This window comes from Cajanus cajan, chromosome 9 (genome assembly GCF_000230855.2).
Source record: "Cajanus cajan strain Asha chromosome 9, NIPB_CcT2T_4, whole genome shotgun sequence".
Classification (NCBI taxonomy): Eukaryota; Viridiplantae; Streptophyta; class Magnoliopsida; order Fabales; family Fabaceae; genus Cajanus; species Cajanus cajan.
The window spans coordinates 34,068,671-34,096,210 of NC_138525.1; the positions used below are offsets into that span (position 1 = coordinate 34,068,671).

At 38.1% G+C, this 27,540-nt stretch overlaps 1 protein-coding gene across 16 annotated transcripts; it reads left to right on the forward strand.

The window, feature by feature from the left end:
• Window positions 1-27,484, forward strand: LOC109792529 (phospholipid-transporting ATPase 10). 16 transcript variants are annotated; one of them, XM_083063005.1, is made up of 7 exons: window positions 5-875; window positions 954-1,141; window positions 2,385-2,475; window positions 3,447-3,557; window positions 4,251-4,376; window positions 5,594-5,695; window positions 21,125-27,484. In XM_083063005.1, exon 7 carries the CDS (start codon window positions 21,862-21,864, stop codon window positions 23,689-23,691), a length of 1,830 nt encoding a protein of 609 aa, XP_082919131.1. In that variant the 5' UTR covers window positions 5-875; window positions 954-1,141; window positions 2,385-2,475; window positions 3,447-3,557; window positions 4,251-4,376; window positions 5,594-5,695; window positions 21,125-21,861; the 3' UTR covers window positions 23,692-27,484. The 16 variants fall into 16 exon arrangements, with proteins under 16 accessions (XP_082919134.1, XP_082919131.1, XP_082919132.1 ...); XM_083063003.1 differs by lacking the exon at window positions 2,385-2,475 and having other exon boundaries at window positions 6-875; XM_083063002.1 differs by having other exon boundaries at window positions 8-875; window positions 2,385-3,557.
• Window positions 27,485-27,540: the final 56 nt, after the last annotated feature.

Sequence of the window (27,540 nt, forward strand, 5' to 3'; positions counted from 1 at the left end):
AAGTCTAAAGAGATCTACATCGTTTCACTATGTGACCGATGTAATATTGGAAGAATTTGTTTGCTGATAACCATCGCGATACGCGAGCCCTTTCCCAGAAGAACCCTAACTCTCGACGATATTTTTCCAGGGGGTGCTACCTTGGAAATGGTATAGGGGTTGAGAGTGTGCCACAAATATCTTGGAACTACCCAGAATTTTTTGTTCGTTACCCAAGCTTGTCAAAAGAAGTTTGTGTGGGTTTAAGGAGAAGAAACACTCACAAAACGACGACATTCTGGAAACCCTAGGAGACTTCACAAGCAAAGAGAATTGGGTCAAGTTCTTCACCCCCCGCAACGACTCCTTCGAGTGGTACGCGAAATGGCCCAACCTCTGCGACCCTCTCCTCTCCCTCCTCCACACACTCTCCTCCTCTCAGTCCCACCCTCTCCCCCTTCCGCTCCTCGTCCCTGCCTACGAAAACTCCTACCTCTCCGAACACCTCTACGACGCCGGCAACACCGCCATCACCAACGTCGACTTCTCCAAGGTTGTCATCTCCGACATGCTCCACCGCAATGTCTGCGACCGTCCTCTCATGCGGTGGCGCGTCATGGACATCACTGCCATGAAGTTTGAGGATGAGAGCTTTAGTGCGGTTATTGACAAGGGTGGATTGGATGCGTTGATGGAGCTCGGGCTCGGCTCCAAATTGGGGAACTAGTACCTCTCCGAGGTAGCTTTCTGGTTTCTTAAATTTTGTAGGCTCTTGTTTCGATGAATCAGCTTCTCTATATAAACACTTTAAAGAGAATAGAATAAGGAGGTTTAAGGAAGTTTGTCAAATTGGGGAACCCTAAATCGGCGCTTATTGCTTAAGAGTGGCAGTGGTGGTAGGGCACAAGACTTTCCATTGCGTGAAGTTGTTGCTTTCTTCTGGGCGCTTGACCATCAATTTTTATGTGATGCAGACACTGGTCTTGGTTTTGGCGAAGGTGGTGGATCATCAGTGAGAGAGCTTTGTGCAAGGGAAATGGCAATTGTATATGAGCAACATTACATGACCATTAGCCTTTTTGAAGGTACAACTCACATCATTGTTCTCTTGGATAGGACATATGACAGAGCTTTGAGGCACAAACTTCTTTGACTTCTGAAGGTGTGTTTAATTTTCCCTAACTTTGTCTTCTGAGTTGGAAGAACTAGGAACAATTAATTTGCTTTGCTATATAGAGTACTAATATTTTGGAAGGTATTTGGAAAAAAAGAAATTACATTTTAAATGTAGATCTTTGTTGTTGCTAATTGCAATTTGTAATAGGATTGGTGCTCACTATTGATTTAATGATTATCCTCAACAAAATTTTTTTTAAAAGGCTCAAGGAAACATTGTAGTACTAATATGTTAACTCTATTGTTTGAAATTTTAAATCAACTATGGTTTACTGAATTTTAGGCATTAATGAAGGTTTTATCAAATGTAGAGGCTTGCGTTCTAGTTAGAGGTTGTGTATTAGTTGTTGATCTGCTAACTGTTGTCCATGAAACTTCAGAGAGAACTTCTATTCTGTTGCAATCAAACTTAATTGCTACTACTACTTTTATGGGAACCACTTAAGGAATGGACGTATATTGACAAAGATGGTATGAAACTTGGGCCTATGGAAAAGATGTTATTAGAAGGCTGTGGTCCAAGAAGGCTATTGATTGGACAACATGATTTTTGGCTTCTGGGATGCTAGATTGGAAGAAGTTACATGATATATGTTAGAATCATGCTGCAGTTGGAAGATAATATTGATAAATAGTTGTTTTTGTGATGTTTTCCATAGCTTCTTTTCTTCTCATATGCTAACCAACTTTTCTTTAATCTTTTGTCAATCTTCTTTTTTTGTTAGTCTAGAGATGTGCTTATTTATATTTGAATGACTTGATCTTTTTGGGGTACTTGTTAAGATGAGAAACCAATATTAAGGTGCATTTATGTTGAATCATTCATAACTATAAGTAAGTAACGCGCATATTGTCAAGTGCACACTGCCTTCGTCATATTACACAGGTAATTTTAGGAATCATTCATGCTTATATTCTCTTTTAGAATGAATTATTCTACCAAAGCTTTTTTTGTTTAGTTTTGCTTCCAGTAAGAATACATTTATGCATTTTATAATTTGTTAAATTTAATATTCAGTTGGGAAAAAACTGTTATTTTTAATATTCAGTTGCTTTGCTCATCCTAAAGAAAAAAAAATAACATCCATGTTGAGGTCTCATTCGATAGTGTAATATTAATTTATATGGATATTACCATATTTTCAATTCTTTTTTTGTGATTTTTTTTTGAAAAATATGAATTAAAGTGAAAACAAGTTGACATCATATGATTGCTTGCAATTGGCTAGTGGGGGAAGTACAATGAAGTGATTGAAGATAGTGCCCATGAATATTTATGAGAAATGCTAATGATACTTAACACATATATATAAGCGGCAGGTATTGTTGATTTTTGTTTTGCTTCTATTTGTCCTTCAACTTTTACTGATCTTGCTCAACACTATTATTTTAATTTAGGATTGATTTAAGTGAATTTTTGTTTTAGGATTTTATACGTTTAGCTTTTGAGCTAGCTATTCTGAATATCATACGATGACATCAACCTGCATTTCGTAATTCACTTTATGAGGGATAAAAAAAAGCAATGCATGCCCTTAGGTTTGGCTAGAGATGTTATAGGTTTAATTCCTGATGTATTAAAAGATAAAAGAAACATCTTGCATCGAAATATTAAGCAAGGTGAATTTGTATATGTTGTACACTGGGATATTTCTCTACCACCCTGTCATACCAATTATATTTTCAAAACATTTACATTTTTTTGTCTAATTTAGATTTACGCATATTTACATTCCAAATTTCAAGTATTTCATTTTAATTTGCATTCTTCTCTTTATTCTTCTTAAACTTTCTTTTAATTTGGATTGCTTTTAATTTCCTTACAAAAATTTACGGTTTTATCATTGTAATTGCCTGAAATTTGATTGCTTTTCTTTAGATTTTTACATTTACTTTTCAAAGTTCATTTACATTTACGAGTATATGATTTATTTTCATTTTATCATTTAATTTCAATTGCATTTTTAAGTTTCACTTTCGATTACAGAAAACAGTTTATCTTACCAATTTTTGTCAATTACTATTGTCAATTTGACATGTAATTCAATTATATCAAAATTAAATTGAATAAATGCTTTGTTAACAAGTATTTATATTTATTCAAAACAACGGAACAAAGTTGGAAGGCAGGCTAAGGTTATTTTTACAATCTATGCAACTTGCTGCTGACATGACCCAGAATATTGTTTGTATTTGGCTATTGTTACTATTTTTATGATTACATACTTCTTTTTTACTGTGTGGTTATAATAATTTTCTATGCACTATCATTTTTCTGGTAATGTTCACAGGGATGCCTATGATGATTGCCATCAAGTTTTCATAAAAGACCTCCTCTGAATGTATGAATAGGGGGTAACCTATACATAGATTGGCTGACAAGGAAAAGATACAATAAAATGGTATAATATTAACTGATAGACGCTAATTTAAAAAATAGATTCTAACAGATAATTTAGCTTATATAGAGCTCAATCCAAATTAAATATAGTGAAAAAATTAAAAGAAGTTTATTTTATTTTTGTCTTTGCTTATTCTTTTTTATCATTGACTTTTTTCTTTGCAATTTAATATACTTGGTACAATCATAAGCCAATTTGTTTATTTTCTTGTACTTGATTTTTTAACTGAATGATTAAGAAAAGAGGACAGAAATGCATGTAGCTTTAAACCAATTATAGTCCTGTACAAAGATGTTTCACTTAGAATATATTGAAGAAGACATTTTGCTCTTGAAACATTTCTGTAGAATTTCAAAATTGTAAATATTTAAGAAAAAATTAACTATGCAAACATGGTGTCTATATTTGATACTGGAGAGAGTCTAATTATCCAAACAGAGCTGTTTAAATGAGGTTTTATTCTAATATTCTTCAATTTATTGTTGGGCTCCTCTATGAGATAAATGTGTGCATAACTACTCACATGGATCCATCTTAGCTAGATAGGAAAAATTAGATCTGGTTAAATTCTGATTGATCCATGAGTTCAGTTGTTCACTTTAATCATTGCATTACTTCTAGGTAGTATTTTTCTAATCTCTGTCAACATATCAACTGTGCGAAATAAAATTGTGTGTTGTTTTATTGTATCAGGTAACAAGGTTAGTGAAACAAGGTACTGGGAAGAATACTCTAGCAATAGGTGATTGTGCAAATGATGTTGGCATGATTCAAGCAGCAGATATTGGTGTTGGAATCAGTGGGGTTGAAGGTATGCAGGTCAGTGGCTTACATGACTGGCTCTTTAAGCATAATGATGTCATATAAAACTATCACTGTGAATGATGGTTTTCTTTTTAACCTTTAATATTGCTAAGTGCAATGCCATATCTGTTATGTTTCAGATACAAGGCCAAATTATAGTTTTATTTAGTTTTAATATTTTAAAAAATAACATGGGTTAGAGAGAAAGAACCTTTAATGTTTGTATTTGCATGTTTTGGCTCCATTTTCAAGCTAGATTGTGGACCAGGCTTATTGTCAAGCCTTTCTATTAGCCATGTGTGATTAGTGCTTATTCAATGTAGTAGAGAAGTGAACTTCTCTCTGCATTGTCAGTAATTATTTGCAGGGTAATTTCTTCTATAAAATGAGGAAAATGTCACACATTTAGTAATTATTTGCAGGGTAATTTCTTCTATAAAATGAGGAAAATGTCACACATTTAGCTAATAATTATTTGCAGCTAATTTATTCTATGATAAAATGAAGAAAATGTGACACTTCATGTGAAACTTACTTAGCATTCTGCCGACATGGCTGCTGTTGGGAGAATAATGCAACATGAAATTTTATAAAATATGACATATTTTACATCAGTTCTATCAATAACTGATGTAAAATATGGCATAATTTACATCAGTTATGTCAATAACCGATGTAGAAATGATACTTTTTACATCAGTTTTGAAAATTGTAAAATGTCTTGCACTTTTTACATCGCTTGAATCTACATCGTTTTCAAAACCGATGTAAAATATCTAAAAAAAACCGATGTAAAATGTGCCTTCTATAGTAGTGAATTCCCTTCAAGACCAAATTAGATTCTATGACTTTTATAAACTCTTTACACCCTCTTCCATGATGTATCTAACATATAATATGATCAAGGGTTGTCTAGGTAGTTTCCTTATTATATTCTTTGTTTTCTTGTAGAAGCCTAGGTTACTACATAGGGTACTTTAGGCAAGATACCTTAGTATGTAGGAGTACTTCATTAGTTTCTTATAGTTTTAGTACTTTAACATTTATAGGATTTAGTTTTACACTTAGACTACACTATAGTGAGGATCTTATTCTTATGCTTCGAGAACCCATCCTTCCTAGTCTAAGGACCCTTGTTAGGACAATAGAAGGAATTCCTTATAGGGTGCACTTTCCACATATGTTATATGAATATATCATCCCTAATGCTTTGTTTTCTGTTTTCATTGTAGGTGATGCTATCTTTGTGGAAGGACCACTGGATTTGAGGACAAATCCTTTTGAAGGGGGAGGGTATGATGGAAATCTAATTCCCAAGGATCCCTTTCGAAGAGGTAAGACCAAGAAGGTTGAAGGTTGATCTAAGGAGTCTCTATTGTAAATACATTGTATAGTTTGATTTCTTGTACCTTGTATACAGTAGATGCTTGTATAGGTGTATTTTGCCTTGTAGACCCCTAAAATTGTCCGGGTCGGAAATAAAGCTTGAAGACTCTTGAAGACTGAAGGAAAGTCAGCCAGAAGGACTCATGGAAGGCCCTAGGAGGATTCTCTGTAGGTCTAGAGGTCTTATAATAGCTCAAAATAAGGAAGTGGAAGGAATAAAGCCCAATACGGCCTCCCAAAAGTTCAGTACGGCCGTATTGAACATTTTGAACTACAATACGGTCGCACTGAACTCAATACGGCCGTATTGAAGTTTCTGAACTTCAATACAGCCGCACTGAACTCAATACGGCCGTATTGAAGTTTCTGAACTTCAATACAGCCACACTGAACTCAATACGGCCGTATTGAAGTTTCTGAACTTCAATACAGCCGCACTGAACTCAATACGGCCGTATTGTAGTTCAAAAACTCAATACGGGCCGTATTGACTCCAGGGCCCGTATTGCACCTGTTCCCTATAAATAAGACGTCATTTGGACGTCATTCTACACTTTTACACTGAGTTTTAACCCTCTTCTTGAGTATTCTGGGTTTTTTTGAGCAGTGCTCTGCCTAGAAATCACTCGGAGAGTTGATCCGACAAAGTTCTCGAGTTCTGAGCTTTTTTGCTTGAGTCTCGAACTGAGTCGAAGGGAAATCCTCCGGATTTCCATAGTTAAAATTTTCTAGGAGGGAGCGAGCGGGCTTGTAGAGCGAGGGAACGCCAAAAAGCTTCCCAGTTTTACTTGAATATAAAAGCACGCTTCAAAGGTTTCTTCTTAAGACCTTCCTTTTACTGCTTTCTGTGTGTATATTTAACTGTCATCATGTAGATAGTTAAGTTATAATTGTTTAGAATAAATAGGGGTAATTTAGTAATTTCGCACTATTATTTTTAGAAATAATCTGTCATAGGGAACCCGAAAGGGGCGCTGTGGGGTGCTAACACCTTCCCCACGCGTAACCGACTCCCTTACCCGACTCTGGTTGTCATGGCCGAAGTCGATTTTTGAATCGATTGCCTTAAACTTCTTTTTCCAATGTTTTGAGTAAAACATTGGTGGCGACTCCATGAACCCTTCCTTTTTATGAAAACCGCTAATCCATGGAGGGTCCCGCTTGGGATTAACATGGATTGGTGAGCCTTTTAATAAAATTGCTCGTTTGACAAGGTCTCAGTTTGAGACTAAGTTATTCTAGCAATCCATATTTTTAAACAAATAAAAGAGTCCAACCATCCTTCGCGAATGCCGAAAGCCCGTTTCGGGCCGGTGGCGACAGATGGCGACTCCACTGGGGAAGCCTCGAGAGTCAATCCCATTTAGTGATGGATTATTTTTAAAATAATAGTTTAAAATTACTTCATTACCCCTTGCTTGTATGATAACATGCTTTATTTATTTGGCTTTAATAACTGTTGTATGTTTAAATTTTCGCAATTGTTTGAAATACAAACTGCACACAAACCTTTGCACACAACAGTTCCCTCTATACCCGGGGGCATGAGTGGTAAGCCATAGGGAGTGGATGTTAGTACGGCCGGTTGTCAAATGGGTCTATAGGTGCCCGTAGACCGTTGTCGGAAAGCATCACTTATGGTGATAACCATGAACTCGAGTCCGACAGTGCGTTGGAGCTTTCCATCGACTTACGACGAGAGGAATTGGGTCCCTATAATGGGGGCACCTTGGGGGCCTTGGACTGGTGAGAACAGTTAGAACCACCTTGAATATGCACCTTTCTGCAGGATACCCCTACCTCGTGATTCGCTCGTGACTGTTCGTGGATGAGTGAATTGTTTGTGCATTGTTTATGTGAAATTGTTTGAGCATACATTGCATTTCTTTAAACATACAACATTCCTATTCCTTTTTAAAAAAGAATAAATAGGAATAAGAATCTTCCATTACATGGTGTTAACATCTACCATCATCACATTCATGTAGGTAGTTTCCCTTTTCACCCAAAAAAATACAAAAAACAAAATACCCAAAAAAAACAAAAAAAGAAAAAAAGGGGGTTATTTATCCAAACCAAGCAATATCATGCATCATCTTAGGGACATCCTAAAAACATGATAATTCTTAGTTGAATAAACACAATGCATGCATATTCAACGTCATCATCTCATATCATGCATTCTTATCAAAGATCATGGAGGGATCTAGATTTGCATTTCATACATCCCTCCTAGTAATTCATTAATAAACATTAATAAAAAGAAAGAATTAATCGATGCGTATGTTCAAAGAATGGATCGCACGCCGTTCGTTATCAAGTGTAAGCCAACAACCCCGTCAAGCGAACACACGTCAACTCCGTTGTTGGTAATCAAGACGAACAAAGGGGAAGGTCCAACACCGTTAAGGATCACTACTCCAAGGCCTTTTCCCTACGAATCAAATAAGGCTGTGCCATGGATATACGACATCCATTCTTCTGCCGACAGCGATATCTCTAACATCGCTGGACTTGGGGGCATGACTAGGAGTGGCAGGATCTACACTCTCGAAGATCTTCATGATAAAGCTCACAAGAATAAAGGAAAAGAAAAGGAGAAAACCGAGGAAAATAAAGAATCCGAGGAGGAGACTGACGAGCTGTTAAAGTATATCCGACAGAGCGAGTACTCCATCGTGGATCAACTTCATAAGACGCCATCAAAGATTACTCTGTTGTCGTTGATCCTATGCTCCGAACCGCATCGGCAAGCTCTGTTGAAAGTCTTGAACGAGGCATATGTGTCGCACACTATCTCCCAAGACAAATTTGAGGGGATTGTTAGTCACATTACGGCTAATGATCACCTCTCTTTCACCGATGAAGAGATCCCCGCTGAGGGATCGAACCACAACAAGCCCTTGCACATCTCTGTAAAGTGCAAGGAATACCACATCGCTAAAGTCTTGGTGGATAATGGATCTTCCTTGAATGTGATGCAAAAAAGAACGCTCGATCAAGTGGCAATCAAGGGAATCCAAATGCGCCCGAGCAACATGATCGTCCGAGCTTTCGACGGTTCTAAAAGAGAAGTGGTGGGAGAAGTCAATCTCCCAATCCAAATTGGGCCCACCATCTTCAACGTCGAATTTCAAGTGATGGACATTACTCCGGCATACAGCTGTCTCCTTGGCCGACCTTGGATTCATGATGCGAAAGCTGTACCCTCTACGCTCCACCAGAAAGTCAAGTTCATAGTGGGTGACAAACTGGTGACTGTACAAGCTGAAGATGACATACTCATCAGCAAGCCAGCTGCTATACCTTACGTGGATGCAGCAGAGGAAGCTTTAGAAACCGCCTTCCAAGCATTGGAAATTGCCAATGTTGAAACGTTTCCCCGAGAAACGAAGAAGGTAGCCTACATGCTCACGAAGCACGGATACTTGCCTGGACAAGGACTTGGCAAGGATTCCCAAGGGACTCCAGAGCTACCCATTATCAAAGATAATCCGGGGAAACAAGGGTTAGGATACAACCCTAATAAAGATCAAAGGACGAAGAGGAACCAAGATCCTTCTCGACGTTCTTTAAGCCAGATCTTTAGGAAGGCCGGTTCACAAGCGTCAAGGCCGGTCGTCGTCATCAAGTACTCTTCTCCTTCCAATAGGGATGTATAGACCTGATGACTATTAGAGATTACTCCTCGGGGACAGCCCGACCCCCGAGCCTCGATAGGGCACATGTTTCCACTATGATTATAATAAAATCATTCTTTATTATTTCTTACTGCTTCTCTTCTTGCTTACAATAAAATTCTAAACCACATTATTTTTAACCCTGTTTGAATAAGCATGAATGAGGTTAAGATTGTCTTAATAAAAATAAACCCGCATCTTTTTTTTATGTGGAAGTGTGTGACAACTTGGAGCACCTTTCCTTGGCCTCAATAAGTGCCGTCATGGATAAAAAGAAATCCATTCAGGACAAAAATCCTAAAAAACAAAAAGCTCACCCAAAAAGGGGACTGCGCAAAAATAAGAGCAAAAGACCCGCTAGGAATCCCACAAAAGGGTGACCTAGGCAAAAATTAGGGTTACAAAATAATGAACAAAAACAAAAGCCCGCTAAAACTCCACAAATGGGTGTTTTAGGCAAAAGTTAGGGCAATCGAAAAACAGAATAAATCCATGATGGTACCACCAACTGAATTCAACAAAGGGGCTCAAGAAAAGCTATCCAAGTTGTCAAATCACAAATGTTAATAACCAAGACGTGCTTAACTTCATAAGTGTTTAATCAAACAAGCCTAAACACTTAAGCCTACCATTGGCCAAGCCATTCTTACAAAATCCATTTTTCAAAAAATAAATAATCCCCTCTAAAACACAAACTTTCGAAAAAAATATCCTTTCCTTCTTTTCTCTCTTGTCCCAAACGATTTTTGAATAATCTAGTGGAAACATGGAGATATAGTAGTCAATAGGAGGGTTGACACATCTTCTAAAGGAAAGGAAAATCATTTGGTTGATGACACCAAATCTCAATATAACATGCATCATTCCTCGGTTACAGAAATCGGCAGCACACAGCCCGTCTAGAGGAATGGCAAAAATCCAAACAGAGAAACGCATCGGTTAATTCTTTTGAAAAGTGAATCAAATAGAATTAGGTGCATCATACTGCATACATGCATACAGATGATAGGTGTAATGGAAGATCACTTATTCTCTGTTTATTGAAAAAAACAAAAAAATATAAACTTCAGAAAAACAATACGCCCGTATCATGTTCAGTACGCCCGTACCAAAATTAGGGTTATGAACAAATTTTCAATTCAATACGGGCATACTGAAATGAATAACGGCCGTATTGGCAATAACAGAAATCCTCCCTCACGTCGATGACAAAATTCCTCCAAGAAGAAGAGGATAGGGGGAACCATTCATTTTTTCTAAAAAAAAAAAAAAAACAAATTAATAAAATAATTAAACTTGCATTTTGTGCATCACGCACATTAATTGCACATTCAAAGACCTCATCATGAGGCAGTCGCATAAAATAGAAAAAATAGAAAAATTGCTTGTGTATGACAGCAGCAAACAAAATGCAGAAATTCAGAAAATCAATAAAAAGTACAGAATAATTGAGCCTGGAGAGGCTTGCCGAAATAATACTCTCTCAGAATAACTGAGCCTGGAGAGGCTTGCCAAAATAATACTCTCTCAAGATAACTGAGCCTGGAGAGGCTTGCCGAAATAATACTCTCTCAGAATAACTGAGCCTGGAGAGGCTCGCCGAAATAATACTCTCTCAGAATAACTGAGCCTGGAGAGGCTCGCCGAAATAATACTCTCAGAATAATTGAGCCTGGAGAGGCTCGCCGAAATAATACTCTCTTAGAATAACTGAGCCTGAAGAGGCTTGCCAAAATAATACTCCTCAGAGACATTTCTGTACAGAAAAAGCCAAAACCAACAAAAAAGGCAAAAATACAGAAAAAGCCAAAATCAACAAAAAATACAGAAAAAGTCGAAATCAACAAAAAAGGCAAAAATACAGAAAAAGCCAAAAAAATGACAAAAAAGGCAAAAATACAGAAAAAGCCAAAAACGACAAAAAAAGGCAAAAGATTTAGAAAATCAATCGCCTCGTACAGAATAACTGAGCCTGGAGAGGCTTGCCGAAATAATACTCTCTCAGAATAATTGAGCCTGGAGAGGCTTGCCGAAATAATACTCTCTTAGAATAACCGAGCCTGGAGAGGCTTGCCGAAATAATACTCTCTCAGAATAACTGAGCCTGGAGAGGCTTGCCAAAATAATACTCCCTCATCAGAATAATTGAGCCTAGAGAGGCTTGTCGAAATAATACTCTCTCATCATAACTAAGCCTGGAGAGGCTTGCCGAAATAATACTCCCACAGAATAATTGAGCCTGGAGAGGCTTGCCGAAATAATACTCTCTCAGAATAATTGAGCCTGGAGAGGCTTGCCGAAATAATACTCTCTCAGAATAATTGAGCCTGGAGAGGCTTGCCGAAATAATACTCATACAGAATAATTGAGCCTGGAGAGGCTTGCCGAAATAATACTCGTATAAGAATAATTGAGCCCGGAGAGGCTTGCCGAAATAATACTCCCCAGAGATATCTCAGCTTCCACTCACGGGCCAAATTCCCCAGTGAAAGCTATCAAACCAAGATCAGCAAGATTCCCCAAGGAGGGTTTGATCGTCTAAACAGAATATCCGAGTCGAAAGGACTATGACCTCCTCAGTGGAGGATAGCTTTCCAACTCAAGCGATGAGTGAGGCTAAGCCTGCAGAGGCTTCCTAAATAATACTCTGGGATACATAAGATCCCCAAATCCCCAGTCGCCTACTCAAGAGGCACCCCTACAAAAGGAGAAAAATAAAAAATATCAATAAATATTCCCCAAGCGGAATTCGGCATCCAGCCAAACACCGAACATCAAGATGATTTGCCTAACAGAAGAGGCCAGTCAAGAATTGAATGACAGAATCCCCCAGCGGATAACAGCCTACACAGAGGCTACAAAAATCAGAAAATCAAAAGAGACACCCGAATAAGGATAATCGGGATACTCCACCACTGTCAAAAGGACGTCAGCCAATCATAAGGCATCGCTCACATCAGAAAGAGCATCTTCGTGTCTACACCCCAAGGAAACAGAAATTCCTCAATGGGTACCAACTACGCAATGGAAAGTTGGGACACAAGAACCTATGAGTAACTGCACATCCCCTAGACGGATCCTTGCGTTATCCAGCCCTCAGTGGCACAAAAATCAAAAACAATCGTCGAAGCAGCATCGTGGACTGTGGAGACAAAACTATCACAAATCCCTGGAGAGGGCAGACTCACGCTACCCAGATGTCCAGAGCACCGAGGTATGCACAAAGCCTGGAGAGGCAATACTCAGCTACCCAGATGTCCAGAGCACCGAGGTATGCACAAGCCTGGAGAGGCAATACTCAGCTACCCAGATGTCCAGAGCACCGAGGTATGCAATGAGCCTGGAGAGGCGACGACTAATACTCACCCTGGAGAGGGCAAACTCAACCTGGAGAGGCTACTCAACAATTTTCCCACCTGAAGACACTACAAGTCGGAAGGATGGCTTATTCCCCGGACAATTGGGTCAACTCCTTTACTTATCAAACGGTACACCAAAAGGCCGTTTGACTAAGTAAAGGGGGGGCAGCTGTAGACCCCTAAAATTGTCCGGGTCGGAAATAAAGCTTGAAGACTCTTGAAGACTGAAGGAAAGTCAGCCAGAAGGACTCATGGAAGGCCCTAGGAGGATTCTCTGTAGGTCTAGAGGTCTTATAATAGCTCAAAATAAGGAAGTGGAGGGAATAAAGCCCAATACGGCCTCCCAAAAGTTCAGTACGGCCGTATTGAACATTTTGAACTACAATACGGTCGCACTGAACTCAATACGGCCGTATTGAAGTTTCTGAACTTCAATACAGCCGCACTGAACTCAATACGGCCGTATTGAAGTTTCTGAACTTCAATACAGCCGCACTGAACTCAATACGGCCGTATTGTAGTTCAAAAACTCAATACGGGCCGTATTGACTCCAGGGCCCGTATTGCACCTGTTCCCTATAAATAAGACGTCATTTGGACGTCATTCTACACTTTTACACTGAGTTTTAACCCTCTTCTTGAGTATTCTGGGTTTTTTTGAGCAGTGCTCTGCCTAGAAATCACTCGGAGAGTTGATCCGACAAAGTTCTCGAATTCTGAGCTTTTTTGCTTGAGTCTCGAACTGAGTCGAAGGGAAATCCTCCGGATTTCCATAGTTAAAATTTTCTAGGAGGGAGCGAGCGGGCTTGTAGAGCGAGGGAACGCCAAAAAGCTTCCCAGTTTTACTTGAATATAAAAGCACGCTTCAAAGGTTTCTTCTTAAGACCTTCCTTTTACTGCTTTCTGTGTGTATATTTAACTGTCATCATGTAGATAGTTAAGTTATAATTGTTTAGAATAAATAGGGGTAATTTAGTAATTTTGCACTATTATTTTTAGAAATAATCTGTCATAGGGAACCCGAAAGGGGCGCTGTGGGGTGCTAACACCTTCCCCACGCGTAACCGACTCCCTTACCCGACTCTGGTTGTCATGGCCGAAGTCGGTTTTTGAATCGATTGCCTTAAACTTCTTTTTCCAATGTTTTGAGTAAAATATTGGTGGCGACTCCATGAACCCTTCCTTTTTATGAAAACCGCTAATCCATGGAGGGTCCCGCTTGGGATTAACATGGATTGGTGAGCCTTTTAATAAAATTGCTCGTTTGACAAGGTCTCAGTTTGAGAATAAGTCATTCTAGCAATCCATATTTTTAAACAAATAAAAGAGTCCAACCATCCTTCGCGAATGCCGAAAGCCCGTTTCGGGCCGGTGGCGACATGCCTTTGTATTTGTAAGGCACTTTATTTCCTTTTATTAGCTATTGTATATTGTTTCTAGGATAGGTTACTTGGGCACTTTGACTCCATTTAACCTAATCTAGAAATGCACTCTTTTCTTATTTTTTTAGTAGTAGGATTGGGAGTGGCATTAGCAAGCTAAAGAATGTGACTAGAAAGCTAGAGAGTGTTACTAGCAATTGGGCCAGAGATGGGCCTAGGAAAAATTTTACATATTAGACTCATTTTGCTCCTAATTTTTCATATATTTGATTTAGCTAGGTTCCATTCACATTGGATGAACCTAACTAGACCAAATCAACATTTTTCAAAAACCGGTTGGAGCAAAATTAAGTCCATGAGCCCCCCACCTTACCTAGTGTTCACATGGCCAAATTGCTTGTTCTTTCTCAAGCTTAGAAGCTTGAAGCTCAAGCTTCTCCTTAGCTTGCTTACCAAGCAAGCTAAGTGATTAGCTTGCTCTCCAAGCCTCTAGACTGTGGACGGTTAGCTAGACCTTACCATGGTTCCTAGTGAACCATGGTTAAGGCTAGCTTGCCCTCCAAACTTCTTACTCCTATAAATTTGTTTTTCCTTCATTTTAAAACACTTTTGGCATATATTGAGATTTATTTCTGAAGATTTTTCAGATTTCTCTCTTCTAAAAGTCTCTAAACCTCTTTAATATTCATCCAATTCTCTTATCCTTTCCCTAGAAGAGTGTGGTAAGAATTGAAGAAACTTATCTCTTCACTAAGGAGTGACGTCTCTTGGGAGAGTTCTCCACCAAACTGTGGTGGTTCTAAGGTCTCCTCCATTGGAGACCTTAGGAAAGCTTAAGAAGAATCAAGGAGAAAAGATCTAGGAGGAGCTTGAAGAGGAATCAACATCAATCCGGTTTCTCCACAAGGTTTCCGTCAGCTCTCTTTTACACAATTCTTGAAAAATCACCAATCAAGAAAACTAAAATCCAACCTTTATGCAATTCGAGTAACAAAAAACAGTAGATTACAAGGTTTATTACTGATGTAGCAAAGTATCAAAGTATGAGCAGTGAATCAATCACTTGTAATCAAGGTTGATTTTATATTACCTTTCTTTTAATAAGATTCAATTATAAGAATAAAGATCAGAGTTGGTACTGTAATTGAAATTACGTTTTTCCATATCTTTAAAACCTTTAAAATAAGATTCTTTTAAGATAAGGGTTAAAAGATGAAGAACACAGAAATTTATACTGGTTCAGCCACCCATTTGGCCTACATCTAGTTTTCCTTGATTTAGCACCACACCAAGTCAAAGATCATTCACTATAATATTGTTTACAAACACCTTTCACACACAATATTACAAGAATATCAAATAACCATCAATTTTGACACCCCAAGATTGAATACAATCAAAATTTCTGTATCCCATAGAAATTACTTGAGAAACCCTTCTCAAGATTTCACCATCTCTTATTGAGATACCCTATCTTAAGAGATACAATAGTAAAAACGAAAATAAAAGTTCAAAGATCATGGTAATATCACCTAGTTCTGTGAAGATGTTGATCTTTCATTCTTGAGTCTAGTTCTTGAATTTATTCTTTCAAGAATTCATGTCTTATCTTTGTACTTCTTGAAATTTCAGAAAGTTTCTTTGGTAAACACTTTTAATCTTGTTTATCAAAATATTTCTTTTCTTTAGAGTTCAAAAATTCTCTTGGGTCTCTATTCTTCTTTTTAAATTTCAAAAAGATTGGTTTTATAGAGTGCAAGATGTAATTTAGTTATAAAGAGTAATAACAAAAGTAATCTATTACCAGTAATGGTAATTTGTTACCTGCTCTTCAAAATTGAATCAGAACATGAAAACTGTATAGGGTAATCGATTATCCTAGGTGGTAATCGATTAACCCGAGCTTAAAAAGTCCCAGATTTTCATATCACTTTGTGGTAATCGATTAGCTATTTTGGTAATTGATTAACATGATGATAACTTCGTTTTTTCAACCTGATTCCAAGCAAGAGACTCTGTTTTAATCTATGACCAATTTTGGTAATCAATTACCTCAAAGTGTTCTTTAAAAATAGGTTTAGTAACAGACTTGGTAATCTATTAACACAGAGGATATTTGAATATCCTTTTCTAGTAACAGGTTTGGTAATCTATTACCCTGAATGGTAAATTGATTAACAAAGTTACCTTGAAAACTCTTATTTTGAATCAAGTAATATTTCTATGTTTAAACACTTAGTAGTACATTACATTTTCAAGATAATCTATTACTTTATGTTTACTCATGGAAATACTTAAAAAAAATTCTTAGATTTTAAAAGCTTGACAGATTCTTGAATTAAGAATATATCATCAAACATAAACACACACACACAAGCCTATATATAATCAATCAATACAATATCCTTTTTCATAAGCTCAAACATCATTTATACAATATCATCAAAACTAAAACTTCTTGAGGAGTCTTCTTGTCATTTCAATGATCTACATCATTTCAACAATCTCCAACAGGTCTCTCCACCATTTGGTGAACCTATAACTAAATCAATTCCAATATTTTGGATTGGATTAAATGAAGGGAACAAGCCATAGTCTGCTAGGTTACTCCTTGGTTGAATTATGCTAACCTTATCCAACACACTTTCTTCTAGTTAGCCTAGGAGAAAAGATGACACATGCCATCTCTTGATTGGCTCTTCTAATAGAAAAGAATGGCTCAATCCAAGAGGGGGGTGAATTGAATTCAATGAAACTTATGTTCCATTTTAAACCATTTTAATCATTCAAGCCTATTAATCAAGACTATCCATTTTAACATTCAATTAAAGATTGTTCAATGTAAAAGATAAGGATGAGAGAAAGGTGCAAAGTGTTTTATCCTGGTTCAGCCACTCTACATGTGACCTACATCCAGTCCTCAATCATAACTTTATCAAGATTTGTTCCACTATCTTAATGAAAAAGTTTAACAAGCATACCACACTTGCACACAATTCAACACACAAGATAGACCCTTTCTTGCACCCCAAGAAAGTACTTCTTGTAGAAACCCACTACAAGAACTCCTTACCACTTGAGCAACCTACTCAAGACTTTTAACATAATGCACAAAAGATTAAAGGAACGAATTCACCTGGAAACTAAACAAATCAGATTGTGAATTCTTGACCAATCTTAATTCCTCTTTCCAAGAATGTAGTGATGATGATGACTCTTCTCAAAGCATTTCGCAAAATGTTTTACTTCTTGGTTTCACAAAGAAAACTCTCCAAGAAGATCACAAAGATCAAAAGTTTATCACAAAATTCTCACAATATCACTTGGGTTAAGTTTCTAAATGAGAGAACTACTTTTATAAATTTTTTAGACCCATATAATCGATTATTTTTAAGGATAGAGCAAAATTCGATTATTTTGAGTAAGTTTTCAAAAATCGATTTCACATATTCAAAACCTTTCCAAGTTACTTATCATCATCATACTCACTCTTAGACAATTTAGAATTAAGATTCAACTCATGCCCAAAGCCCAAACATGCATATAAAATTGACCAACAAAGCAACTCAACACATAAACTACTCCTATTACATTTGGTATTCATTCATGACCTTCATGTCTTCTCTTTTGTTCATGTCCTTTGTTATCATCAAAACTCTTAGAATTTGATTCACCATCCATGAATCTCAACATCTTCTAGATCTAAGTGTCTCCCCCTTGTCTCCTTTAGAAGACAAGGTGACACTTCGCAAGCTAGGATTGGCCAATCTAGATCTAATGTCTCTACCTTGTCTCCTCCTTGTCTAGCTTGCTCTACAAGCTACTCCACCTCTATATATAGGATTTCTCCTTTGTAAAATTCACTTTTTGATGATATATTTGAGAGATTGCCAAAATTTCTTCTGGATTTCTCTCTTTCAAAAGTCTTAAATCTCTTTGATTCTGATCCAATTCTCTTATCCTTTTCATAAAAGAGTGTGGTGAGGATTGAAGTGGCTCATCTTCTTCCAAGGATTAGCGCCTCTTAAAGAGTGTTATTCACCTCCTAAGGTGAACACCAAAGCTTCCTCTTCCATTGGAGGCTTTGGAGAAGCTTAATGATGGACTCCTTCCACCAAGGGGATGATTAGAGACGTTCAAGGTGAGGAGGAGTTCCTTGCCAAAACCAAGATGGTGACCTTCATGATGGACGTTTCTTCAAGGGTGGGGAAATAAGGAAGGTGGGCGTGATGATGAAGGTTTTGGGCGAATAGGAGAAATGAAGGGAGGATGGTGTTTTTGGGTGTTCTAGTTGGCTCTCTTCACCAAGTGGAGGTGAAGGCCACTCAAGGGAACCCTAAACTCACTCTAGGGAGGAGATAGTAGAGGTGGGCCATGTAGACCTAGTGACTAGGGAGAGGATTTGAGGCAAAAATGTTCACTCAAATTCATATATTCCAAAGTATTTACAAGGTGTGGTGCCTAGGGTATTTATAGGAGTGAGAGGCATCTAGGGTTGCATTGCCCGAAATTTACAATGCCAAATGTACACCAAATGAAACCCAAATTAACCCTAGATGCAAGTTGGTGGCCAAGGATGGAATATTTGGGTTTAGTTAGGCTATATCTAGGTGCATGATAAGGCCATGCAACCTTTGCCCTCCACTTGGGCCTAAGCCTTTCTAAGTCAAAAAATATGTCCAAACACCACCAAAAATGCGTCTAGCTCCCTAATTAAATACCTTAGTCCAAAATTAAAAACCTATGATCTAAAGCACCCCATAATACAAGGGTAAAATGGGAAATACAAAAGAAAATAAATCCTATGACTAAGATATCCCAAAATACAAGGGTAAAATTGGAAAATAAAATATCCCTATAGAAATGAAGCTTAAGAGAGTATTTTTGTACTCTATAATCATGAGGAGGGTGTCCTTAGGTGGGTGAGCTTGATGGAGGACCATCCTTGGTACTTCATGTGAGACCCATCACTTGGTTCATGGCTAGGAGAATGGAGAGATACCATGTATGGATCCATCTCCTAGGCCCAATTTGAGTAGTATAGAATTTTATTGCTTTATTCCAATTTTACCCTTGTATTTTGGGGTGTTTAGGACTTAGAATTTATTTTCTCTTGTATTTCCCATTTTACCCTTGTATTATGGGGTGCTTTAGATGATTAGGGTTTTAATTTTGGGCTAGGGTGTTAAATTAGAAGGGTGACACATTTTTTGGTGCTTTTGGATCTATTTTTGGTGTTAGAAAGGCTTAGGCCCAGGTTGAGGGCAAAGGTTGCATGATCTTATCATGCACCTAGATATAGCCAATCTAAACCCAAAGATTCCATCCTTGGCCACCAAGTTGCATCTAGGGTTAATGTGCATTTCATTTGGAGTGCATTTGCCTTGTGAATTCCGGCCATGCATACTCCAAATGAAACCCTAGATGCCTCCCCTCCTATAAATACCCAATGCATCATACCTTGTAAATACTTTGGATTATATGATATTGAGTGAGCATTTTATGCCTCAAAATCCCATCCTTAGTCACTAGGTTAATTCGGCTAGCCTACTTCATTCTCCACCCTTGGAGAGTGAAACCCTAGAGTGGCCTCCACCTTTCACTTGGAGTGAGCCAACCTTGAGCAACCATACACCAACCTTTCATCTTTCATCACCTTTACGTCCCAAAACCACCTTTCACCCACACATCCACATAACCCCTTTCTCCTTTGGTGAACCTAGATCTTTGGGCAAGGAGTCCCTCTTCAAGGAGCCGAAATCATCCATGGAAGGGAGGATCCCATCAAGTGGTATCTATAGCCAAGGTTCATCAAGGGTAAAATCTTGTCTTTCTTGTCTTCTTGTTTTTCTTTTCTATTCGGTCATTTCTCTTCTCCTTGTCTTTTCTTGTGTGGCCGAATAGTTTCGGGTTCACACTTTGTTCCTTGTGAGCCTTCCTTGAATATTTAGGTTTCCATTTTTAGGTGTTTGCCATGCTTTTTCATTTTTAGGTTTGAGTCTCATATGAATATGCTTTTTGATTTTTGAATCTTTTAAGTTTTGTCAAAGTTTTGTTTCCTATATTTTGTCAAAAAAAAAATTCCATGTATGTATGCCAAACTCTTTGCATGAATGCATGAATCAAAAATACCATGATAGTGGGCGTGACATATAGAAGCTTTGTAGGGGTCATTCATGCATGCTACTTAGTCCTAGCATGTTCCTTGTATTTTTGAGTTTCCATGTGTGAAATGCTTCCTTGCACATGCATCTAACTTGCTGCCCACTTTTCCCTTGCATTCCACTTGTTATGGTCTTTATTTGATGCTTAATAACCCTAAAAGAATCTAAGAGGTGTGCTGGAAATTTAGTACAAAAAAACCTTGTCCTAAATAGTACAAGACCAATTCCACTAAAAAGATTCCCTAAAACCCTATAAGAACACGCCACTTGTCTCCTTTCTCTTTCTCCTAAATTTGACCTAATTTTCCCCACCCACAAGTGCAAAACCTAAGCAACATATGGGCTGAACATTAAAGAAAAGAAATTGGACCCAAAGTATAAAAAAAATTGACGTGAGAATAGAGAAAAAAAAGAGAACAAAAAAAAAGAATTGACCAAAAAGGACTTGTTGCTAGACTTGTGGACTTGGACCAATACCTATGATTTTTGGAGTTGGACTTAAGACCTTATTGACCTTATTGAACCTATTTTGAGACCTTAAGAGTGGTTGGACCGAATCACTTAAAAGACTTAAGCAAGTGGACTAAACACTAATCCATTCTAGTACCATTCTAGGATTACTCTTTTGTGTGCTTCCTTTTTAATTGAGTTTTAATTTTAGTTTGTCTTTTCTTTGGCCTCTTTTGTTTTGTCTTAATCAATTCTATTTGAGTTTAGCCTTTCCTAATTGTGCATTTTCAGTTTTTATTTCTTGGACTCTTACTCTTTGGGTTGGTTTCATTTTGAATGTAGGTGAAGAACCTATCTAGCAAACTAGCAAACTTTTGATGGATTTGAGTGGAGGAGTGAACCGAATCCAAACCTAGCCTTTGGAGGAATTTACACCAAACAAAAGGAGTGTTTAAACACTTGGAGAGGACTAACAAGTTTGCTCTTTGTGAAGGAACCCAAGTGGAGGAGTTGAAGACCTAAAATTTTTTGTCTTTTCATATTTTTGCTTGATTTATTTTGGGCCACTTGTATTTGGGCCTTCTTTCTTTATTTTGGTTTGTAATTGGCCATTTTTAAACCTCTTAATTTTGGTTTAGTTTCGTGTAGTTGAAGGTGATTTGAAAACCTTAACCTAGGGCTTCGACTAGTATATGCTTTAAGTGTTTTCCTTTTGCATGTTTTAAAGCTTTTGGTAGTATAATTGTTTAGGGTTTTATCTTTGTTTCCAACTCCGTTTAGAAGGCTTGCTTTTGCCTACTAGGGGTAACGTGCACACACACACTTTATTGTTGTGCCAAATTGTTTTGTGAGAAAAGTGGAAAAGGTTTAGTGATTTTTACTTGATAAGGCTTGGTTATTAAGTGATTCCTAGTAGTCCACCTCCCTTTGAAAGTTCACTTTGTACACTTAGGCCATTTCCTACCTATCTTGCACCATGAAAAACATTTGTGAAAACCTTTTTATCACTCACTCTTTGTGAAAACCTTTTTTTTCAAACCTTTTTGAAAACAACTTTGTGAAAACTTTTTGGATCAAAGATGAGTGATCATTCTAGTGTTCAAGGTCAAAATTCATGTAGTTCTAGGTCTAGTGTTAGGGATGAACTTAGGCAACTAAAAGAGTACCTAAGAAAAAAAGAAGAGGAAAATATGAAAAGAGAGGAAGAGTTGAGAAGAAAAGAAAAAGAGTTCGAAAAAAATAATGAGGAAATAAAAAGGTTGCTTGCTAGGCTAGTTATGGGAGGAGAGGCTAGTGGTTCAAAACCAAGAGTCACTTCTCCTAAATCATCAAAAGGCAAGGGGCAGATGGTACCCTCAACTATTCATAAGGAGGAGGGGCATCATACCCCACCTCCAAGTGACATCTTTCATAGTAGTCATCACAATGATGATTACTATCAAAGACCCCCAAGGCACCATAGACATAGGGAGTCTTCCAATAGGGAACCCAACATCACTCTTCCCCCATTCCATGGCAAAGACAATGTTGAAACTTATTTGGATTGGGAGATGAAAGTAGAACAATTATTTTCTTGCCATGGAGTGAGTGAAGAGAGAAAGGTTTCTTTGGCAACCCTTAGCTTCCAAGGGCATGCCATGTATTGGTGGACCTCCTTAGAAAAAGAAAGAAGAATAAACCGTGAGCCCCCAATCCAATATTGGAATGAGCTCTGTAGTGCCTTAAGAAGGAGGCATATTCCTCCATACTATGATCGAGAGCTTATGGACAAGCTTCAAAGATTGAAACAAGGATCCTCTAGTGTGGAAGAATATAGGCAATCTATGGAGTTGCTAATGATGAGGGATGGGATTAGGGAGGAAGAGAGGACCACAATCTCTAGATTTCAAAGTGGTCTAAACCTTGATATAAGAGACAAAGTTGAACTTTTTCCATATAGAGATTTGAATGAACTTGTTCAACTTTGCTCAAGAGTGGAACATCAACTTACAAGAAAACCTTTTCGAAAAGACTCCACTCCCTCTTATTGCAAGAGTTTTAAGAAGGAGGGCCACTCTTCCCTACCTTATCCCAAAGAAGAAAAAGAAAAAGAAAAAGAAAAAGAAAAATCATCTTTTAAAGCACCTTCCAAAGAGTCTAAGTCAAGTGAAATCAAGTGCTTCAAGTGTCTTGGAAGAGGACATATTGCTTCCCAATGTCCTACAAAGAAAACTATGGTTTTAAAAGCCCAAGACCACTATAGTAGCCTTGATGAAGCTACTTCTTCTTCCTCTAGTAGTGAAGAAGAAGCCATAGATTCCGAGGAAGAAATTTTACCTTGTGAAGGAGACTTACTATTGGTTAGAAGGCTTCTTAACAATCAACCTAGTGACGTTAACCAATCTCAAAGAGAGAACTTGTTTCAAACAAAATGCAAGATTCTAGAAAACACTTGTTCTTTCATTGTAGATAGTGGGTCAACTTCAAATTGTTGTAGTACTAGATTGGTTGATAAGTTAGCCTTGACTACAAAACCTCATTCTAAACCTTATAGAATGCAATGGATCAATGAGGAGAGAGGTATTGTAGTTAACCAACAAGCAAGCATACCAATCTCCATTGGCAATTATAAAGAAGAAGTTTTGTGTGACATAGTGCCATTGGAGGTTAGTCATGTATTACTTGGGAGGCCATGGCAATTCGACAAGCAAACAATCCATGATGGCCTCACTAATAAAATAAGTTTCCAACACTTGGGAAATAAATTTGTGTTGTGTCCTCTATCACCTTCTCAAGTGAATGAGGACCAACTCAAATTAAAAGCTAAGAAAGGAGAGGAGGAGAAAAGCAAAAACAAAAACAAAAAGAAAAGAAAAGAAAAAAAGAATTTTTCCTTTGAAGAAAAAGGGCTAGGTTCAAGAGAACCTTAACCCTTGTGCCATCCTCATTCTTTTGGTGCCAAAGAAAGATGGCAATAGAGGATATGCACCAATTTAGAAAGCCATCAATAAAATCTAGGCACCCAATCCCTAAGATAGACAATTTGATGAATGAATTACATGGGGTCACCATAACTTTTGAAAATTTTCTTATATGGTTATGCCTTTTGGCTTTCCCCAATGACCCTAACACTTTCATTCAACGAATTTTGTACTTAAGGATTGCATAGTTAATTTTTAGTATTTTTACTTCCCTAATTGTGGTTTCACATCTTTTGAAGGATCAATGGAATGGAAGAGCTTAAAGATTTGAAGACAAATCCTTCTCAAGAAGGAGGGGATGATGGAGGACCATCCTTGGTACTTCACGTGAGACCCATCACTTGGTTCATGGCTAGGAGAATGGAGAGATACCATGTATGGATCCATCTCCTAGGCCCAATTTGAGTAGTATAGAATTTTATTGCTTTATTCCAATTTTACCCTTGTATTTTGGGGTGTTTAGGACTTAGAATTTATTTTCTCTTGTATTTCCCATTTTACCCTTGTATTATGGGGTTCTTTAGATGATTAGGGTTTTAATTTTGGGCTACGGTGTTAAATTAGAAGGGTGACGCATTTTTTGGTGCTTTTGGATCTATTTTTGGTGTTAGAAAGGCTTAGGGTCAGGTGGAGGGCAAAGGTTGCATAATCTTATCATGCACCTAGATATAGCCAATCTAAACCCAAAGATTCCATCCTTGGCCACCAAGTTGCATCTAGGGTTAATGTGCATTTCATTTGGAGTGCATTTGCCTTGTGAATTCCGGCCATGCATACTCCAAATGAAACCCTAGATGCCTCCCCTCCTATAAATACCCAATGCATCATACCTTGTAAATACTTTGGATTATATGATATTGAGTGAGCATTTTATGCCTCAAAATCCCATCCTTAGTCACTAGGTTAATTCGGCTAGCCTACTTCATTCTCCACCCTTGGAGAGTGAAACCCTAGAGTGGCCTCCACCTTTCACTTGGAGTGAGCCAACCTTGAGCAACCATACACCAACCTTTCATCTTTCATCACCTTTACGTCCCAAAACCACCTTTCACCCACACATCCACATAACCCCTTTCTCCTTTGGTGAACCTAGATCTTTGGGCAAGGAGTCCCTCTTCAAGGAGCCGAAATCATCCATGGAAGGGAGGATCCCATCAGAGCTCCTTCCTCCTCTTCCACTCTCCTAGCGATGGACCTAGTGATGGGGCCCACATGTATCTTCAAGGATGGTCCTCCATCATCCCCTCCTTCTTGAGAAACATTTGTCCTCAGATTAAAATCTTCATCCATATCCTCAGCTCCTAAAAATGGTGTGAGATCACATATATTAAAAGATGAGCTAGTGCCATACTCGGAAGGAAGATCTAATTGATATGCATTGTCATTTATTTTGTGAAGGACTTGGAATGGTCCATCTCCCCTAGGGTTTAGTTTTGACATCTTTTGAGTGGGAAATCTATCCTTCCTCAAATGAAGCCAAACCCAATGCCCAACTTCAAAAGTGATTTTCTTTCTTCCTTTGTTGTTGTATTTGGCATATTTTTGTGTTTGCTTTTCAATTTGGCTCTTGATCTTTTCATGATATTTTTTAATAAAGTCCGCCCTAGATACACATTCTTTGTGAAACAAGGAAGAAGTATTAGGAGGGGATAGTAGATCAAGAGGAGTTATTGGATTAAAGCCATATACAACTTCAACGAGTGAAATATTTGTAGTCTTGTAGACTACTCTATTGTATGCAAATTCTAGGTGGGGGAGACAATCATCCCAAGTTTTCTTATTTCCCTTTAGGAGTACCCTTAACAAAGTGGACAGGGACCTATTTACTATTTCGGTTTGGCCATCGATTTGAGGATGACAAGTAGTAGAATAGAGGAGCTTTGTTCCTAGTTTTTCCCATAGTATTTTCCAAAAATGACTAAGGAACATGGCATCCCTATCGGACACAATTGTCTTGGGTAGACCATGCAAGCGAACCACTTCCCTAAAGAATAACTTAGCTATATAGCTAGCATCATCCACTTTGTGGCATGGTATGAAATGAGCCATTTTGCTAAAGCGGTCCACTACCATAAAGATGGAGTCAAATCCCCTTTGAGTCCTTGTAAGTCCAAGCACAATGTCCATACTAATATCTACCTAAGGGGAGCTAGCTATGGGAAAGGGGGTATAGAGTCCATGAGGCATTACTCTTGACTTAGCTTTTAGACAAGTAATGCATTTGGAGCAATGCCTTTGGACATCTATTCTCATATGTGGCTAATAAAATTTTTCTTTTAAGAAACTTAGGGTTTTTTCAACCCCAAAATGACCCATGAGACCCCCTTCATGGCTTTCTTTGACCAAAAGCTTTCTAATGGATCCTTGGGGTATGCAAAGTTTGCCCATTCTAAAAAGATACCCCTCAAGAAGATAGAATCTATCAAAAGGCTTTTGGAGACATTTGGCATAAGTGGCTTGGAAGTCCAAATCAAGCTCATACAATTCCTTTACATCATCAAAGCCAAGTATTTGTGTTCCTAAGGTGGAGAGCAAGGTATGCCTCCTTGAAAGAGCATCGGCTACCACATTGCTCTTTTCCTTTTTATATTTGATGATGTAGGGAAATTATTCAAGATATTCCACCCACTTTGCATGCCTTTTATTCAACTTACCTTACCCTCTAAGATACTTAAGTGACGCATGGTCGGTGTGTATAATAAATTCTTTGGTCACTAAGTAATGCTCCCAAACTTGGAGAACTCTTATAAGGGCATAGAGTTCTTTGTCATAGATGGGATAATTCAAGGTGGCCCCATGGAGTTTTTAACTAAAGTAGGCAATGGGGTGGCCTCCTTGAAGTAACACAACACCTATGCCAAGACCGAATGCATCACATTCTAGCTCAAAGGTTTAGTCAAATTTTGGGAGAGCTAGAATGGGTGCATTGGTAAGTTTCTCTTTTAGGATTTTAAAGGCTTTTTCTTGGTCTGCACCCCAAAGGAAAGGTACATCCTTCTTAACAAGCTTGTTAAGAGGGGATGCAAGTGTGGAGAAGTCTTTTACAAATCTTCTATAGAAGTGTAGACCCCTAAAATTGTCCGGGTCGGAAATAAAGCTTGAAGACTCTCGAAGACTAAAGGAAAGTCAGCCGGAAGGACTCCTGGAAGACCCTGGAAGACCCTAGGATGATTATCTGTAGGTTTAGAGGTCTTAGAGTAGCAAAAAATAAGAAAGTGGAGGGAATGAAGCCCAATACGGCCTCCCAAGAGTTCAGTACGGCCGTATTGAACATTTTAAACTACAATACGGCCGCACTGAACTCAATACGGCCGTATTGAAGTTCAATACGGCTGCATTGAACTCAATACGGCTGCACTGAACTTCAATACGGCCGTATTGAGGTTTTTGAACTTCAATACGGCCGTATTGAATTCAATACGGCCGTATTGTAGTTCAAAACTTCAATACGGACCGTATTGACCCCCAGAAACCGTATTGAGCCTCTTCCCTATAAATATGACGTCAATGGGACGTCATTTGACACTTTCACACTGAGTTTTAACCCTCTTCTTGAGTATTCTGGGTTTTTTTGAGCAGTGCTCTGCCTAGAAATCACTCGGAGAGTTGATCCGACGAAGTTCTTGAGTCACGAGCCATTTGCTTGAGTCTCGAACCTAGTCGAAGGGAAATCCTCCGGATTTCCATAGTTAAAATTTTATAGGAGGGAGCGAGCGGTCTTGTAGAGGGAGGGAACGCCAAAACGCTTCCCAATTTTTGTCAAGATATATAAGAAAGCACGCTTCAAAGGTTTATATC

Bases quoted from the DNA above. Each gene is read 5' to 3' on its own strand.
- LOC109792529 (XM_083063008.1), top strand. From the start codon at position 21,862: ATGAGTGATCATTCTAGTGTTCAAGGTCAAAATTCATGTAGTTCTAGG.